Below are 16,506 nucleotides of genomic sequence, written 5' to 3'. Positions count from 1 at the left end.
ATTCCATGTCTTACTAGCCATGTACAGATGATGAGTGTAAGCTAGACAGCATGCCACTGTAATATATCACCATGAAGGCAGGCTGCTGAGTTAAAAAAGAAAAAAATCCTAACAAGCTATCATACTGGAGCAAGCATATCGAAAAGGAACTGAACAGCTTGGTTCACATGGTCCTAAAGATAGTTCCTCAGCAATTTCACTTGCTTTTCATTCCTAACTCTTCCTGGTTCTAAGCACCTTAGTAACTCAATAAAACCAGCAACAGAATTGTCACCAGTAATTTTCAAGTGCTGAAATATAATTGTAAATATAAAGTCCCCAAAAGAACTAGCAATATAATTTACAAGCACATTAAATGGCTGCAAATACCTCTTCTGTTCAAGTCCAACACTTAAAAGCAATCATTATTGTTCTTTCATTTAAGACTGCAAAACTGGTACTACTTTTCAATAGAAATTGAGTGCCCAGGTTCCTCTTTCAACTGTCCTATCCATATACTCTCTCCATTGGTTATGCTGTTGCTTGCTTGTTCTCTCTGGCCTCTTGAATTTCACTTTTTTTTTTGCTATACAGTTGTTTAGGTAGAACAAAGACTGATTCTGCCTAGCACAGCTCATAGTCTGTAGCTTAACAGACTTTTCTAGGTAGTTTAAATCCACATTTGGGGCTAACGGAGTCATTTTCCACTTCATATATAAACTTAATGATCAGGGTAATTTACAAAAATGAGATACACTACTCTTTAGATAGTTTTAGAAAAATTTAAATGGAGACCTACTGCAGCACACTGTGTTGAAATCATTGCCCCCTTTTTTTTAGTATAGCATGATTGTACTCAACTAGTGCACGTTTTCACAGTTTTGGTGTCTTTCCCCCTTCAATTCCCATATGCAGCAGTTCAAGCAAAAGCGAATAGAACATTCCCATAGCATACAATAAACTCCTGACTGAAAGGTCTAAAATACATTTAAGAACTACACACTCTATTTGCTCTTCAGATCATCTTTTCTTAGGCACTTCCTAATTTGTCTTTCAGATGCTGGTGCATATGCTTTAGATTTCATCCACAAAAAACTCTGTTGGCACATTTGTTCCAAATGAATACGTCTTGCCCTTTGAATGGTACTCCATGAAAAGTCAAGCAATAATTGAGATCTCAGTCCTACCCAAGTCAGGATTGCATCAAACAAGGGATAACACCCTGTCCATAAGGGCATATTTGTGTAGCATATTTATTGAGGTACAGTAATATCAGTGTTTATTAGTTTGTTTCTTGTTACCAAGACAGACTGTAAGCCTTGTATATAGGATCAAAAAGGAGGTTACTTATTCCTATGGCTAATATTTCATACCAACAGGCACCAGGTTTATCTTTAACCAGGCAATTTAACTACTCAGTCTTACTACTACCCAATAAAAGTGCAAGGTGCATATCTGAAGCTGAGTCACTTTCTTAAACTATTTCAACAGCATCCTGGAATTTGCTGATCATTAGTAATTTTTGTGATTTTAGAATGGAGCCGACAAGCAACCCACCAAGGATTATTAATGTACAGCATAAGGAGGAAAATATACTTTACATACTAAGTCATCCAATTCAACAAACATTGTAGAGCTTCAATTTCACCTAGATTTCAAATGAAGTATAAAATCTGTGTTTAGTGATCATATAATGACAGAAAACTGTATCCAACAAAAGGAAACCATGTAGTTTTGTATACTCTAATTAGTCACTGAGTACATTATTTTTAGTCTGGATTTACTAAGACAGCAGCATTAACTTCTGCAGTAATTTTTTTACGAGTAGAATTAATTTGGGAAATAATGAAAATAACGATATAAATAATCACAAACACCCAAATAGCTATATTAGAAAACTAAATCTATGATCCTGCATTCTGAGTGCTTGAAAACATTTTGGATGTTTTTTGTCTAGTTTCATTGTCAATCATATTCTTTTGGTAGTTCGTTTCTCTTATACAAAAGATAAAAACTGAAAGTGTATGTCATAAGCAGTATAAGATGAAATCACAAAAAATTATACTTAATAAATAATAAAAAGTAGTTAAAATAATTTTGAATGAAAAATAAAACAAAATCCAAGCATGATTATTGAAAAGAATCCAGGAAGTGACAATAAATTTCCTCTAAAATGAACTTTGATCTTACTATCAACAGAACACTATAAATTTTTCTCTTTGCTTACTTTGTGAAAATACTCTTGCCTTCAAAAACCACATCAATTCAAAGTTCAAATGCCTTCAGTAATTAACTCTAAGCTACCTGATCTTCATTTTTATAATCTCATTTTGAGATACACTATCTTTGATACTTAAGGACAGAATTATTACCATAAAATCACACATCATCTTGAAACATCTTTTCAAACCTGACATTATCTTACTGTATTTATAGTGCTTCAACAGAGAAACAAACACCACGCTCCTTTCCAAACTTGGCTTTTGTTTGTTTGGGCTTTTTTCCCCCTAAACAAAAGAAAGGAAATGCATTTTCCAGCTTATAGTAGTCAGCACTGAGGAATTGAAAGGTTTTTTTTTTAAATCATTATCGGTTGAGAGAAGTAATTAAGAACAGAGAAAGTTGTTCAAATGACACTAAGAATATAAGGATATTTCCAGCACCATTACAGGCTTTCTTTAGAGGCCCCCAAGCTCCCTATACATCTAAACCCTAAAATATTAGTTTCTAAGTAAAAATTTGGAGATTTGGCTTTAATTGCATGTTATTTCCTACATTTACAATACAGAATGTACTAAAATAAGTCTGGAATAGACTGCAGGCCTAGCTACTGATTTAAAGTGAACTGCTTTTGTAACTGACCCATATACATAAAGAACTCCATGCAACACTCGTAACAGAGATGATAACGTAAAGTGCTGTCAAAGGTCCTGTCTCAGCTCTCAGCAAAACTGAGGAACAATTTTACAGCTCACTTCTAGTTAGCCTTTGAACTGTGACTCCACTGTTAATTTTTCAGATAGAAAAATAACATTACTTCATATAGAATTAAATTTTTGCTGGGGTTGAGCTTTTGTTTTCATTGATTTAAAAAAATAAAAAAATCACGCCAAGCTAGATGTGAATCATGGCATTACTTCTGAGTAATCTTCTCTTAATAGGAAATTAATCAATACTAATATTACAGTGTTGTTATATATACAAACTCTTTTAAGTTACACTATTCCGAGAGCCTACCAAGGAAAGACTGATATTCTTGAAAGAATGTGTGAAGGTGGTACTTGGTTCATAACAGTATCTGATCACTGTCTCTTCCATGGCTAGAATTATAATTTTGCACATTATATACTCCAGCTCAAAAGAACATATGATATAGAGGCAGTCTGGTTCCACCCTCAGCAAGCTTGCAGATGACATGACGCTGAGCGGCGTAGATGACACAAGATGGGGTCCCATCCACAGGGACCTGGACAAACCTAAGAGGTAGACCCACAAGAACCTCATGAAGTTCAGCAAGTCCAAGTGCAAGGTGCTACACCTGGATTGGGGCACACCCAGACTGAGATGAACTCATTGGGAATAGCCCTGCAGAGAAAGACTTGCGTGTTCTTATGGATGAAGCCTGGACATGAGCCAACACTGTCTACCTGCAGCCCAAAAGGCCAGCCACATCCTGGACTGCATCAAAAGCAGCATGGCCAGCAGGTCAAGGGATTCTGATTCTACCCCTCTACTCTGCTCCTGTGAGACCCCATCTGGAGTACTTTGTTCAGCTTTGGGGATGGTAGTCAGCACAAGAAAGACATGGACCTGTTAGAGCTGGTCCAGAGGAAGGCCAAAAGAATCAATCAGAGAGCTGGAGCATCTTATAGGAAGACAAGCTGAGAGAGTTGGATTGCTCAGCATGAAGAAGGAGAAGGTTCTGGGAAGCAGAGCCTTCCAGTACCTAAAGGGGGATTATAAAAGAGGAGAGCAACTTTTTACACAGGCAGGTAGTGACAGGACAAAGGGAAATGGTTTTAAACTAAAAGAGGAGAGATTCAGATTAGATGTTAAGAAGAAATTCTGTCAGAGGGTGGTGAGGCACTGGCACAGGCTGCCCACAGAAGCTGTGGATGCCCCATCCCTGGAAGTGTTCAAGGCCACATTGAATGGGGCCCTGAGCAATCTGATCTAGTGGGTGGCATCCCTGCCCATGGCAGGGGGGTTGGAACCAGATGAGCTTTAAGGTCTCTTTCAACTCAAGGTTTTCTATGATTTCATGAGTGCTGCATCAGAATATGGTAAAATTGAAAGAAAACCTCACTTTCTTTCAAACTCTTGGTTTACAACACAGATCATGCTGAGTATGACCTGCAGTTTTTATGTATTTCTAGGGACAAGTAAAGCAGAAGGAAAGGATGGCTGTGCTTCTCACTTATTTTCCCAGCTCCTACCATTTCTCTTTTTCCAAAAAGATGTAAGAGAACAAATAAAATAAATTTTTAAAAGCTCCAATTCCACCACCTAAAATTTAAAAGTGATCTCTACATAAATGCTTGCAAGTAACTTTTAAAATAGTTGCCTCTATTATAGGAAAATTTCTGTCTTTTCAAATGCTAAATCCCTAAATATTGTAGTGAGTGGATACAAAGATAGTGCTAGAAATTTCACAGATAGGAAATTGTTTTACCAGTTACAAAAAAAGACCAGGTTGAAAACCACTACTCTAATAGCACTTCAGTGCTTTAAACAATATTTAAAAATAAAAATAAAAGTAGCTTTTTGCAGAATTAAACTCTCCAATTGTATGTATATATAAACTTTCATCTACTCATGTAGCCCTCTCTGGCTGCAGGTGTTTAAAAAACATTTGGATTAATTTTGGTCACATTTTCAGTAAAGCTAAAGAAAAAAAAATCTGTTTTAGAGACAGTATAATCAAATACTTCACTTTCTCTGCATGTGAGAGGTAAACAGCTGGGCACATGGAAGCTGCTACATATGCTTTGAGCTGTGTGACATGAGTGAACAATAATTGAGCCTGGCATTGTTTGCCAGCTACAGAAGTTACAAGAACAATTTCAGCATTTGGAACTTTATTTAACTTTAAATCACATAAGCTTGCAATGTAGTAATACTGGTTTTATTCAAGTTCCAAAATATTACGTCAGTTGGGATTAAAACCCACAAGTAGTTAAACAACAAAGATTTCCTTTGTTAAAAGGAAGCCAATACTACTGTGCGGTCACTGGCCCTTCATTTCCTTACTAAGTAATTCTCCAGTGTTATCGGAAACCCATGGAAGTTGTTTGCAGCTGTGCCCATTTCCTATTTCACTTCAGTCTCCAAATCAGACAGATACACACACACAGAGAGACACATACAGATGCTGCTTTAAAGGTTACTGGGTAAAACGCACAAGATAGAGTTATGTACTGACATGGGCTATCACTCAAATCTTCCACTGAAATGCCCTATTCTAACATCCTTATCTAAATGGACTAACTGCTATACCACAGGATTACTACTTTTGTCAAAGGAATGTCCATAGCATTCTCATAATAATACCCAAGTGCTTCATATACGAATTAATGTATCTTTACAGCACTCCCAAGCAATTAGATCATGCAATTATTTCTGGCTTACACCTGCAAAGCCTAAGTATGGGAAAATTAACAACTCAAAATTAATTTTGCTGCTCTCCTGTCCAGGTTGTGAACCCAAGCCTAGTTTTCAGAAGGACACATCATTTTCATTCCAAGTTTCATGAAAAGCATAGAAAGCATATGCAACAAGCATTTCTGCAAAGCTGACTCAAAATTGTTATATGGAGCAATACCAAGTACCTCCCTTCCTCACTTGTTATTATTGTTTTAGATTTCTAAAATAAGGCATGACTTCTCAAGCATTTTTTACTATCCAACCCTGATTCCCTTGCCAAGCCAAATCTGGTTGGTACAATAAATATAACGGAAGTCCTGGGGAAGTAGAAAGGAGCATACCAATTGGGCAAAAAGATGAAAATATTTCTAGCCCAAATATATGGGCAAGGCAATCCAAAAAGAGTACAAGGGTCTTCCCTGGCCCTGTATGAATACCTGTTTAGGATTCCATTTTCTTGCTCAGTAAGAATAAGGAGAGCTGGAACTCTGCCCTATGCAAGTGCAGATTTTCCCATTCCAATGCTCACACTGCCATTTGCAAGTCAGTATAAGCTTCTTTCAGCCATCTTAACTCAGTAATCTTTGAGATATTAATCATACAAAGCCTGTATCTTTAAGTAGCAGCCATACTTTAAAAACATGGCATGGCAAAACTATTACATCCATATGGACACTGATACAGAGTCTCGGGGAATTGCTGTCCTTTTCTTAGAGTTCAGCCTAATGGTTCTAGTTCTGCAGCAATCAAGGATGTTCTATTTCCATGTTTTATGACTTTATATGACTTGTTGAGTTGTTATTGTTGGTCAGTTAAAGGTGAATACCTTTCCTTTAATTTCACATGATGTTTTCGCCATGATTTATAGAATAAAGATAGAAGAAAAGTACAAAACAGAAAACAATGATAGGAAAAGAATTTGGTTGACAATGTCATTCTGGAGAATTTTAAGTATACATTTTAAATTGGGGAGCTAGTTTGCATACTACTCTTACAGTTCTTACTGGGTGAACAAAAAGCTCATATTTAACGCGTGCCCCACTCTCCTGCCTCAGACAGAGAGATTACATGTTTTGAATAAAAGCTTTTAGTAAAAGGAATACAATAACTGCCTCTCAAATTGACACGAACAGATCCATTTCTAAATGGTTAATCCAAATAGATTAGAAATTATATAATTATAATTCATAAACTCATAAATGGACGCTTATATACAATGGTATTATCAGCTATTACCAGTAAGTACCTGTTACACTTTCTCAAAGAATTACTGCAATCCTGCTATCAACTGTCATGCTTCCAATACTCCTCAAAAGCAAAAAAGCAAATTAAGATATTATATAATATGAAAGAATAAAAGGTGGAAAAAAAATAAATTTGTCCACTTAGTATGACTGTGTACACGTAAAACAGAAATATTCAGTACTTTAATCTAAACATTATCATATTCAATTGTATTTTGTAAAGACAACCATGGAATTTACACCAGTGATATGTAAAATTTTTCAGTCCCACAATTAGATTGGAGTCGAATCAGTAACTTTTAAGTGAAACAGCTCACTACTTGTTCCTTAAAGCATCCATTTTTTTTGTTCATTTCATTGCTTTCTCAGACAAAACATATCCAAATGCATCCAATGAACTATGGAAACTAGCAACTATGAGTATTTTGATAATTAAGATTCAGTGTCTTTGATCATGTTACAAGGTAATTACAAAAGAAAAATACCGTAATAGCTCACAAGCAAATAAACCACACCCACAAGCAACAGAAATACTACTTTCTATTACATGTACCAGAAAAAGCACTGTACACTGTGAGCTCCAAATCACAAAACCCAGAACTTGTTTACTGTTATATAAACCTTTGCTTTACATGAGTGTTGCTAAATTTGCAATCCTTTTCTGAGCCTCAGTGCAATAGCTCTAGTGTTAAGTGCTGGGATTAAACACAGAGTCCCAGGATATGCTCAGAATAGCTGTCAAATTGTGTTCATCTCCTTCCACCTAAACATATTAACATGAATTGAAACTTTTCTGTTTTGTCAATTACTTCTGTATTTAATTACAATCTATTTGGCAAGAAGTTATACACATATAAAGTAGTTACCATAATTTAAATGTTTGTCTACAGTTGGGTTTAGATTGAACATGAAAGTTGTGTGATCAGTCTTTGTTCTAATTCTTTCCTGCAAACAATACGATAACTGCTTTAATTCTACCTGAACAGCTCATATGTACAGCCATTTCTTTTCACTACATGGAAACTCCAAAGCTAAAGTAAATGGCATTTCATTTACTTTAATGAAAGGTCCAGTATATGTGAAAAGATTACAAAATGCCCTGTGATGTACTGTGTTATATATCCTGCTCGAAGAAGTGAAACACCATGCAAAGAAAAACTAGCAGTGTTTCTTGAACTAAGTTATTTTATAATTATTTAAAATATAAAAGATGTTTTGAAGTGTCAGTGAAGATTTACTGAAGGTGATACTTGGCAACTGATTGCTGTAAGAAGCACGCAGATACTACTTCAGCTTAAAAATTCAGTATTATTGTACACACACATCTTATTTGGAGACTATAAAATTCTAGAATGAATTAGCTACTTCAGGAGAACAGAATGCAGTGTTTCACTTGACACACGTTACATGTATGTTGTTGCTATTTATAATCTGTATTACTACTATGAGTAGGTTCCAGCCATGGACCATTACTTTAAATCTTATAAAGAGAAAGAAAATGATGGATCCTTGAGATGGAGAAGAGACAATTACACATTACCATCTAATACATATTTTTAACATTCACCACATATTTTAACGCTAGCTTTTACTTGACTCAGATGCCATTTCAGTGGCAATTTGCCCTTGGGGATGCACAGCAACACATGCTTTTAAATCTTACTGCCACGTTCAATGTTACAATGGGATACAGTGAAAGACTTGATTCATATTCCAGCCCTATCTCCCCCGAGGTTGGAAGGGAAATCTGGGGCCACGTCTTTTTACAAACAAACACCTTACAGTACAATAACCTCACAAGGTCCAACAATGGTAACATACTCACATAAGCAAACAAGAAGGAATTTGATCTCTCCAATTCTAGTCAAATGTACTCTTCAGCTGAGCTCTATTTTAATTAATCAAGGGAGATAAAATACATAACTACAGTGATAACTAGTGTCTTTTAAAGTGTTTTTTTTTAACTCCTTAACATGTCAATCCTAGTGAAAGCACTTTCACTCCAAATAAGACCTATTCAGGTTAAATGTATTTTATTTCCAATAGACAGAAGAGAGACTTGAGAAGTTACAAACCTGATAACTTCAGTCAAAACTCATCTTGACCACTATGTTAGTGCCCACTGCAGACTGACAGTTGCAAACTGAGCATGTACAGCAAAAACAGCCCATTAGACTGCACAAAATCCCGGGTCCTATTTAATGGGAAGACTATATACTTGAGTTAGCTATTTAATATCTATTGAACTTATTTGACTGCACTCTGGGAATACAACAGAAGCCACTCAAAGAGGATTCCCTTCTCTGCCCTGCCCATCTTCTCTCTTTCCCTCCTGCCTATGTTTAATATCTCTATCTAGCATTACAACTGTAGCTGTAGTAGACACCAATGAAGGGTGGCAAAGAAGGGTAATATGAATGGCGCATGATAGGTGAATACCTGCCCCTGTGACTTTAATTATATTGGGGGGGGGGGAAATTCTACAGTTGAATATAAATCAGAGGGAGATTCTTTTCTTCTCAGTGCTTGTGTTCTGAAATATAATTAGTTCATTATTTTCAGTTATCCTTTTTTGGTTTTAATACTGAGCTGAGAAGGACTGCTCACTTCTACAGTATGCATGCCACAAGAAAGTCAGGTAAGAAACTCTTGACAGAAAATCTTTATTACTTTTCTATTAAGTGTTCCTTTTCACGTCACCTTCTAGTGTGTTGGGCTCCCTCAAGGTCCCTTTCTATCATAAATGAGATTGGCAGTAAGCTACTGACACGGAAAACTACAAACTCTGTCTGAAGACAAGTCACAATCTCCCAATGCTCTAATTCTTCCATCCATTAAATACGAATAAATATGTTTCTTTATCTCAAAACTTCAGCAATGGAGGCACGCAAGTGCCTTTTTTCAAATCACATTTTGGAAAATGCTGCATAATGATACAGAAAGCTGAAAGGGATAGGAAAGAACCAGAAAAAAAGAGGAAGATAAAACAAGCCACAGGAAAATTAAGGACAGAGCAACCAAAAATAGCTGGCCAATTATATACAATAAAGAATAAATGAATGTAGGTAGTGTTTATGTTCACTTGCAATTTGAATACTGCAGTCACTTAGTTCTTCCCAGGCAACTCAAAGGCAATTTCATTCCTATTTTTATCAGTATTAGCAATGGAGACAACAAGAAAGATCAAAGTAGCACACAAAAAATCTTTACAAAATCCTTTCAAAATCAGACATGGTGAGGAAGTAGACAGAAAAGATTTTTTTTTTTCCTTTTACATCATGTAAAATGAGAGAAAACAGAGACACAGAGAAAAACAAAAAATAAAGCACACAGTTTAGACTGCAGTTGAATTTTTATCGTTTTACTTCTCCGGCTGCCTTTTTTATAAAACCAACACTCTGTCAATTTAGTATTTAGATTCAGGCTTTAACTATGCTAAAGATCTTCTGTTGCTATAACCATTTAATATGTCTCTCTTGGCAGTACCTTCACAGGCAGATGCAGCACATGCTGACAAAGAAGTTATTGTCAGAAATAACCCAAATAACATACCTGTGTTTGCCCTCAGAGCTTTGCTGACACAGCAATTACAGCTGATAGAGCACATAAGTCTCTCATACCCTGAGCCGACATAACTACGAAACAGAATGAAGGCCATAATGTCAACCCAGCCTTCAAAACATACTTTTCACTCCATTTTTGCTCCTTTGAATCCCCCTAAGTTCCCTCCATGAATGAGCAAGAGTTAAATTAATATGGCTCCCTTTTACTTACTGGGTTTATTACAGATTAAAGTCACTCTCTACACCTTTACAGCACCTCTAATCTAAAAATCTCTGAATTGCGAGAGAAAAAAAAAATCTGGCTGAGTGAATCAGACACATCTCTTATAATTTTTTCTGTGAAATAATACCTAAACACAACATATGAAAAGCTAAGCTGTGCCCAAATCAGCAAAATATTATTCAAATAAAACAAAGCTCTTCCTTACTCTTAAAAAAGATCTGTAGGAAAACCATCCAGTACATGTATTACTTTTTCTACACTCATTCAGAAGCAAGGGATTGTAGGCAATTCTTACAATGTTTTCAAAATTGCTGTGTAGCTTCAGTTAAGACTGACTATTTTATTTGTTTCCTGTATCTCTCCGCTACACACATTTCAGTATTCACAATTCAGGTACTAAAAGGTTATTTGGTTCTTATATTTGTACTCTCCTGTTAAAACCTCGGTGTGTTTTTTCTGAAGCTTTCCAAACAACCACTAAACCACTCTTTCTTTTCATTACATAACAACCACTTCTGAAAATTATCTTCCAGATTTTGTTTTTCTTACACCAGCAACAGTTACGTAAGAAATAAGTCCCTTTTGACTGTGGGACAAGTGAGTTTGATGCTAATAAATGGCTTATTTTGCTTAGAATAAGACTACCTCACCCCCACCAAAAAAAAAGAAAAAAAGCCTGACAAAAAACCTCTACATGAAGCTTTGAAGACTGAGACTGCTAAAACCAATGTGGATGAAACTAAGCTAAAATATGTATTTTTACTGTATATTTACTGCACTACAAAAGCAAATGGACGTTGACCAGTCTAGAGTGGAGCTACTCGGAACGAAGCCTTCACAAAACATGCATGATGTTGATGTCAAGTACTTTGAACCAAGTGCTTCACTCTCAAATCCTCTTCCACATGTTTGTATAACTTACTAATATTGGCACAGCACAAGATACCAGGTTAACTCTAACTATTGTGAAAGCTTGTTTACAATGTTAAATCAAAGATCTTGATTTTATCTGATTTATGTATTTATGCAAATACACTAATTTATTAATACATAAAATAAAACACTGTATTGTACTTACCAGTTTTGGGGTTTATTGAGAAGAATCCTTGTGGATTTCCACTTGTAATCTTGTAGGTTAATTTTTCACTTGAGCTAGAATCTGGATCAAATGCTTCAATCTGAATAACAGATACATCTTTAGGGGAATTTTCCATGACCTCTGGGTAATAAACTGGCTCTGTGGTCTGAGGAGCATTATCATTAACATCCCCAACTTCTATGTAGATTTCAATGAAAGATGATAAAGGCACAACACCTTGGTCTGTTGCATAAACAGTTAACCAGTAATGTGAAGTAGTCTCACGATCCAGGCGATCTGCAGTCTCAATAATACCTGTTTAATAGGAAGAAAGAGAAGTAGAAAATGCTCAATAAATATGCAGAAATGTATAAAAATAGAGTAAGCAACAAGTTTAAATAAATGAATAAATAAAAATTAATACAAGTTCAAAATAACCACCATTGATTCTAAAATATGTGTTAATATACACAGACAAACATACTAAGGCTAACCCAAAGCTAAAAGAAATAAAATATCAATTCTCAGCAATTATGCATTACATATTAAATCAATAAATTACTTGATTTCCTTTCCAAAATCCTTTGAAATTTATCAGACTAGTTAACACTATTCATAAAAGTTATTTTGCCTAAAAGATTAAATCTAATGTGTAATTCACAACCTTTTGGGACCTGAATGACCCTCTTTACTCATCAGTGAATATAGTAAATTTTGTATCATATTAAACTACCTGATTTAGATGCCAAATTCTTGAACTTACCATTATACGTATTAATGAGCAAATACTTAAATGTGAAAAATTATTATGTATGTGCTCAAGTGAATTATTTGACTGAACCTTCTTAGTGTGCTGATTTACGTTCACTCAAACTTCACAGAAAAGAAAATAAAAATTAACCTTTGTAGCATTAGGACTAACCAATGGCTGCCATTACTTTGGCAATGGAAAGCAGCAAAAAAGAGCAAAAATCTGCTCAATCTTACACGCATAAAATTAACTACAAATTAAGGAACAGCTACACAATTCACAAACCTAATAAAAAATCTGTCTGTTGAGCCTATAGAATCACAGAATCATAGAATCAGCTGGGTTGGAAGGGACCTCTGAGATCATCAAGTCCAACCCTTGATCCAACACTGCTGCGGTTGCTAGACCATGGCACTAAGTGCCACATCCAGTCATATCTTAAAAACCTCCAGGGACGGAGAATCCACTACTTCCCTGGGCAGCCCATTCCAATGCCTGATTACCCTCTCTGTAAAGAAATTCTTTCTAATATCTAACCTAAACCTCCCCTGGCACAGCTTAAGACCATGCCCTCTTGTCTTGCTGATAGCTGCCTGAGAGAAGAGACCAATCCCCACCTGGCTACAACCTCCTTTCAAGGAGTTGTAGAGAGTGATGAGGTCTCCCCTGAGCCTCCTCTTCTCCAGGCTGAACAGTCCCAGCTCCCTCAGCCTCTCCTCATAGGACTTGTGCTTGAGTCCCTTCACCAGCCTAGTTGCTCTTCTCTGGACCTGCTCCAGGACTTCAATATCCTCCCTGAACTGAGGGGCCCAGAACTGGACACAGTACTCCAGGTGTGGCCTCACCAGTGCTGAGTACAGGAGATTATCTAAGCCAGAACTCACTGAAGAATTTATCCACTGTGAGGAATTACAACTTTATTTTTATAAGCAGCTTACTCTACAGGTACAGCCGTAACATGCACATGTCAAAAAGGTACATAACGTAGTGTAATTGCTATGATGGGGGGGAAGAATATTAAATGGATTCATTGAGCTATGGCACAAAAAACTGATCCAGTCTCTTCTACAGGTTGTCTTGGTTTAAGATATTTTTTAAACAGAACTTAAAATCAACCTGATACATGCCAGGATGAGGAACAGAGCAAGCCCTTGCAATCACTTCAGTGGAAATTTTGAAGGGCTTTGTCACGGCTCTTACTGTTTGTTATACTGACGTACAGGCCTAATCGGGATTGTAGCCAAGATGAGTCAAACTATCACCATGACAGCCAGTTCTGGACTCTGGATAAAGCCACATAAAGTGACTATGCATGATGTGGCACTTCTTCTGAGCTCATTTACTTCACACAGATATCTATCTATATATATATATGTATACTCCCCACCAGTAAAATAGGACCTCAACAAAACTATGCCACTGTGTTTCCATAGGAGTTCTTCAGGAGAGGAATTAACTAAGTATTGTGTTCTTCACACACTACAGACATGTTTTTTTAATGCAGTATACTGGTTGAGCAAAATATTAAGCAATTACTCATTTATTCATTACTTTTTTGCCTTGTGGGAAGCTGCATAAAGATCTGATAAGGATAGTTTAAAATTTTAAGATGTCAATAAGATCACTTTAGAAGGGCTGGAGGGAATAGAATCTAATGCTTAGACCTGCAAAATACTCATATATAGCATTTCAAGCAACATAGCATTACAGAACTACCACCAGATGTCAGTGTGGAAATTGGTTTAATATAGTATCAAAGGCTACAGAACTGGAATAAAAAGGAGGGGCAAAGCATTTTCAAAATATACACGCATTACATGCAGTCTACAAAAGTTTTCCTGAAAGCAAACTAGCGGCTTTGTAATTTCCATTTTTATTTTTTGCAGAACAACATCAGCAGCAACTAAGCTCTGGTTAATATTGATAACATTTCCAGTCTCTCTGCCTCAGTATCTATATTTTGTTTGATGGCAGTTTTACTATTAAAACAAACAAACAAACAAATCCTATCCAACAGTCACTGGATTTGTGCTGTGGTTACCTGCGCAGTTTCTGCATAAATTTGCCCTTAAAAATGGACACACAGCCTTGAGCACCCAGTTACCTGGATTCTACTTTTGTAACTCATGTTACACCTTTTGCACCTTTCTAGTTCAGCCAAGAGACTTGCTTAAGAGTAAATAAATTTGTTACTTACTGTAGCCTCACTTCTAAACCTAAATGCTGGATGTGGCATACAAGTAGTTCATCTTAAATCTGGGTGGATTCCATGCATGCCTTGGAAAATTCTGTAAAACCTTCATGTCCTACCAAACACAAGACTAGACTGTAATTACCTTTTAGCAAGGCTGCCAGCAATGCTGCTCTATTGCTTGTGATTCGTGCAGAAAAGAGTGGGCAGGCTTATGTGCCAAACAGAGCAACTGTTTTCATTTTACACGTCCTGCTTTCTTAACAGTAGCTGCATCAGAAGTGGCAGATTAATTTTAAGATAGCCCTGACTGATTTTAAAGAAAGATAAAAAGAGACTCTTGTGGAAATGAAGCTCTCCTCCTGCAATCGGCTCACCTAACATTTACAAATTCTACCTCCTTAGTTATCAAAGCCTACCTCAAGGAAAAGGAAGTCTGAAGCTATTTTGCTTTTGTAGAGTTCAGTTCTCAAGTGTCCATTCTCTTAAGTCACATACTTCAAAAGGGATAAAGGGGAAAAAAGTACCATACCAAAAATAACGGTATCTCAAAAAGAAATATGTGAAAAGACTATAGGGATAGTGACTAACAGTATGATATAGCATACATGAGCAACTTTATCTTCTGGTTACTTTTTAATTTTAAATTAGATCTGCATATATAATGTTATTTCTGTATATTTTAAATTGGCTTTTGCAGGAATGTTCAATGAAATGGTCTGACGGACCAATGAATGGTCTGATCAGCTGACCACTGAAAAAATTACACAACACAACTCTTTATCCAACAGGGCAGCTCTGGTTTTCAGAATGTCTCAGATTTTCTACAGGGTCATTCACACTTTAAGCATGCATTAGTCAAAGTAATATGAAATCTCATTATTTTTTTCATTTTTCTCACGTCTCTCACCCAACAGGTCCTGAACTGTTGGATGAAAATTTTTACTCGATGTGCTCTTTATAATTCCAAACTGAAATAGAAAGCATCCAGGCAAACAATTTTATGATCAGTCAGCTATGCAAAAATGTCTACCTAACAAACTGTTTAACACTAATCAACAGATTAATTCTTGAATTAACTTTTTTTAGAGGCATAAAGGGTACTTAAAAAAACAGTTTAAAATAGATGGAAGTAGACAGGTATGTGTATGCAAGTTTGGAAACTCATATTTGCGGATGGCCCTTCCCTGGCAGTGTTCAAGTCTGGCTTTCTTTGAGCAACCTGGTGTAGCAAAAGGTGCCCCTGCCCATGGGTGGGGTGTGGAAGTAGATGATCATTAAGGTTCCTTCCAACTCAAACCATTCTACAATTCTATCACAGATAAGTGGATTACTTAGACAATATCAAAAATGGAGACTCAAAAGAGCATTCCTGAATTATAAAAGTTATGCAAAAGGGAACGGGAAGATAGGGAAAAAAAGCTTGCCTTCACCCCTCACACACTGAGGGGGGTGGAGGAGAGGCCACCACACCTAGTTCTCCTTCATCGCTCAAAGCTGCAGGAATGGTGAGGGAAGTCATGGATGGTTTATTAATATGACTCAGCTTTCTTCCTGTTGTTTCCACCCAGCAATAAAATGGAATAGATAACAATCCAGTACATGCATCTAGGGGTGGGGGAAAGCTCTGACTACCAAAACTCGAATTTCTTCTGGTTCTACATCAGCATTTATGTTACAAAACACAATCAAAACTAAATGCATATAACTGTATGGAGTACTTAGGAGTACTGTCCCCTTTAGTGCTACTGTACAACCTGACCTTACATCAGTAATTACATCATCCTATTGTCATTACTCTAGTTGAAATTGCTCCTGCTTCTGCAAGTTTAAC

At 36.4% G+C, this 16,506-nt stretch overlaps 1 protein-coding gene across 10 annotated transcripts in view; it reads right to left on the bottom strand.

The window, feature by feature from the left end:
- The window catches only part of FAT1 (FAT atypical cadherin 1), a 110,762-nt gene that overhangs the window by 60,163 nt on the left and 34,093 nt on the right, over positions 1-16,506 (bottom strand). For all 10 annotated transcript variants that reach the window (XR_005566255.1, XM_027735382.2, XM_039388696.1 and 7 more), the window contains exon 3: positions 11,731-12,045. Coding sequence is in view for 9 of the 10 variants with exons in the window: in XM_027735382.2 (XP_027591183.2) it covers positions 11,731-12,045 (315 nt within the window). In the remaining variant the exon portion in view is untranslated. The remainder of the gene's footprint in view (positions 1-11,730; positions 12,046-16,506) is intronic.

The sequence above is a fragment of the Pipra filicauda genome, unplaced genomic scaffold, assembly GCF_003945595.2.
Source record: "Pipra filicauda isolate LSUMZ 115617 unplaced genomic scaffold, ASM394559v2 scaffold67_size6003252_pilon, whole genome shotgun sequence".
NCBI lineage: Eukaryota > Metazoa > Chordata > Aves > Passeriformes > Pipridae > Pipra > Pipra filicauda.
The sequence above is the reverse complement of the archived record's forward strand: the minus strand, read 5'-3'. Positions and strand labels throughout refer to the sequence as shown.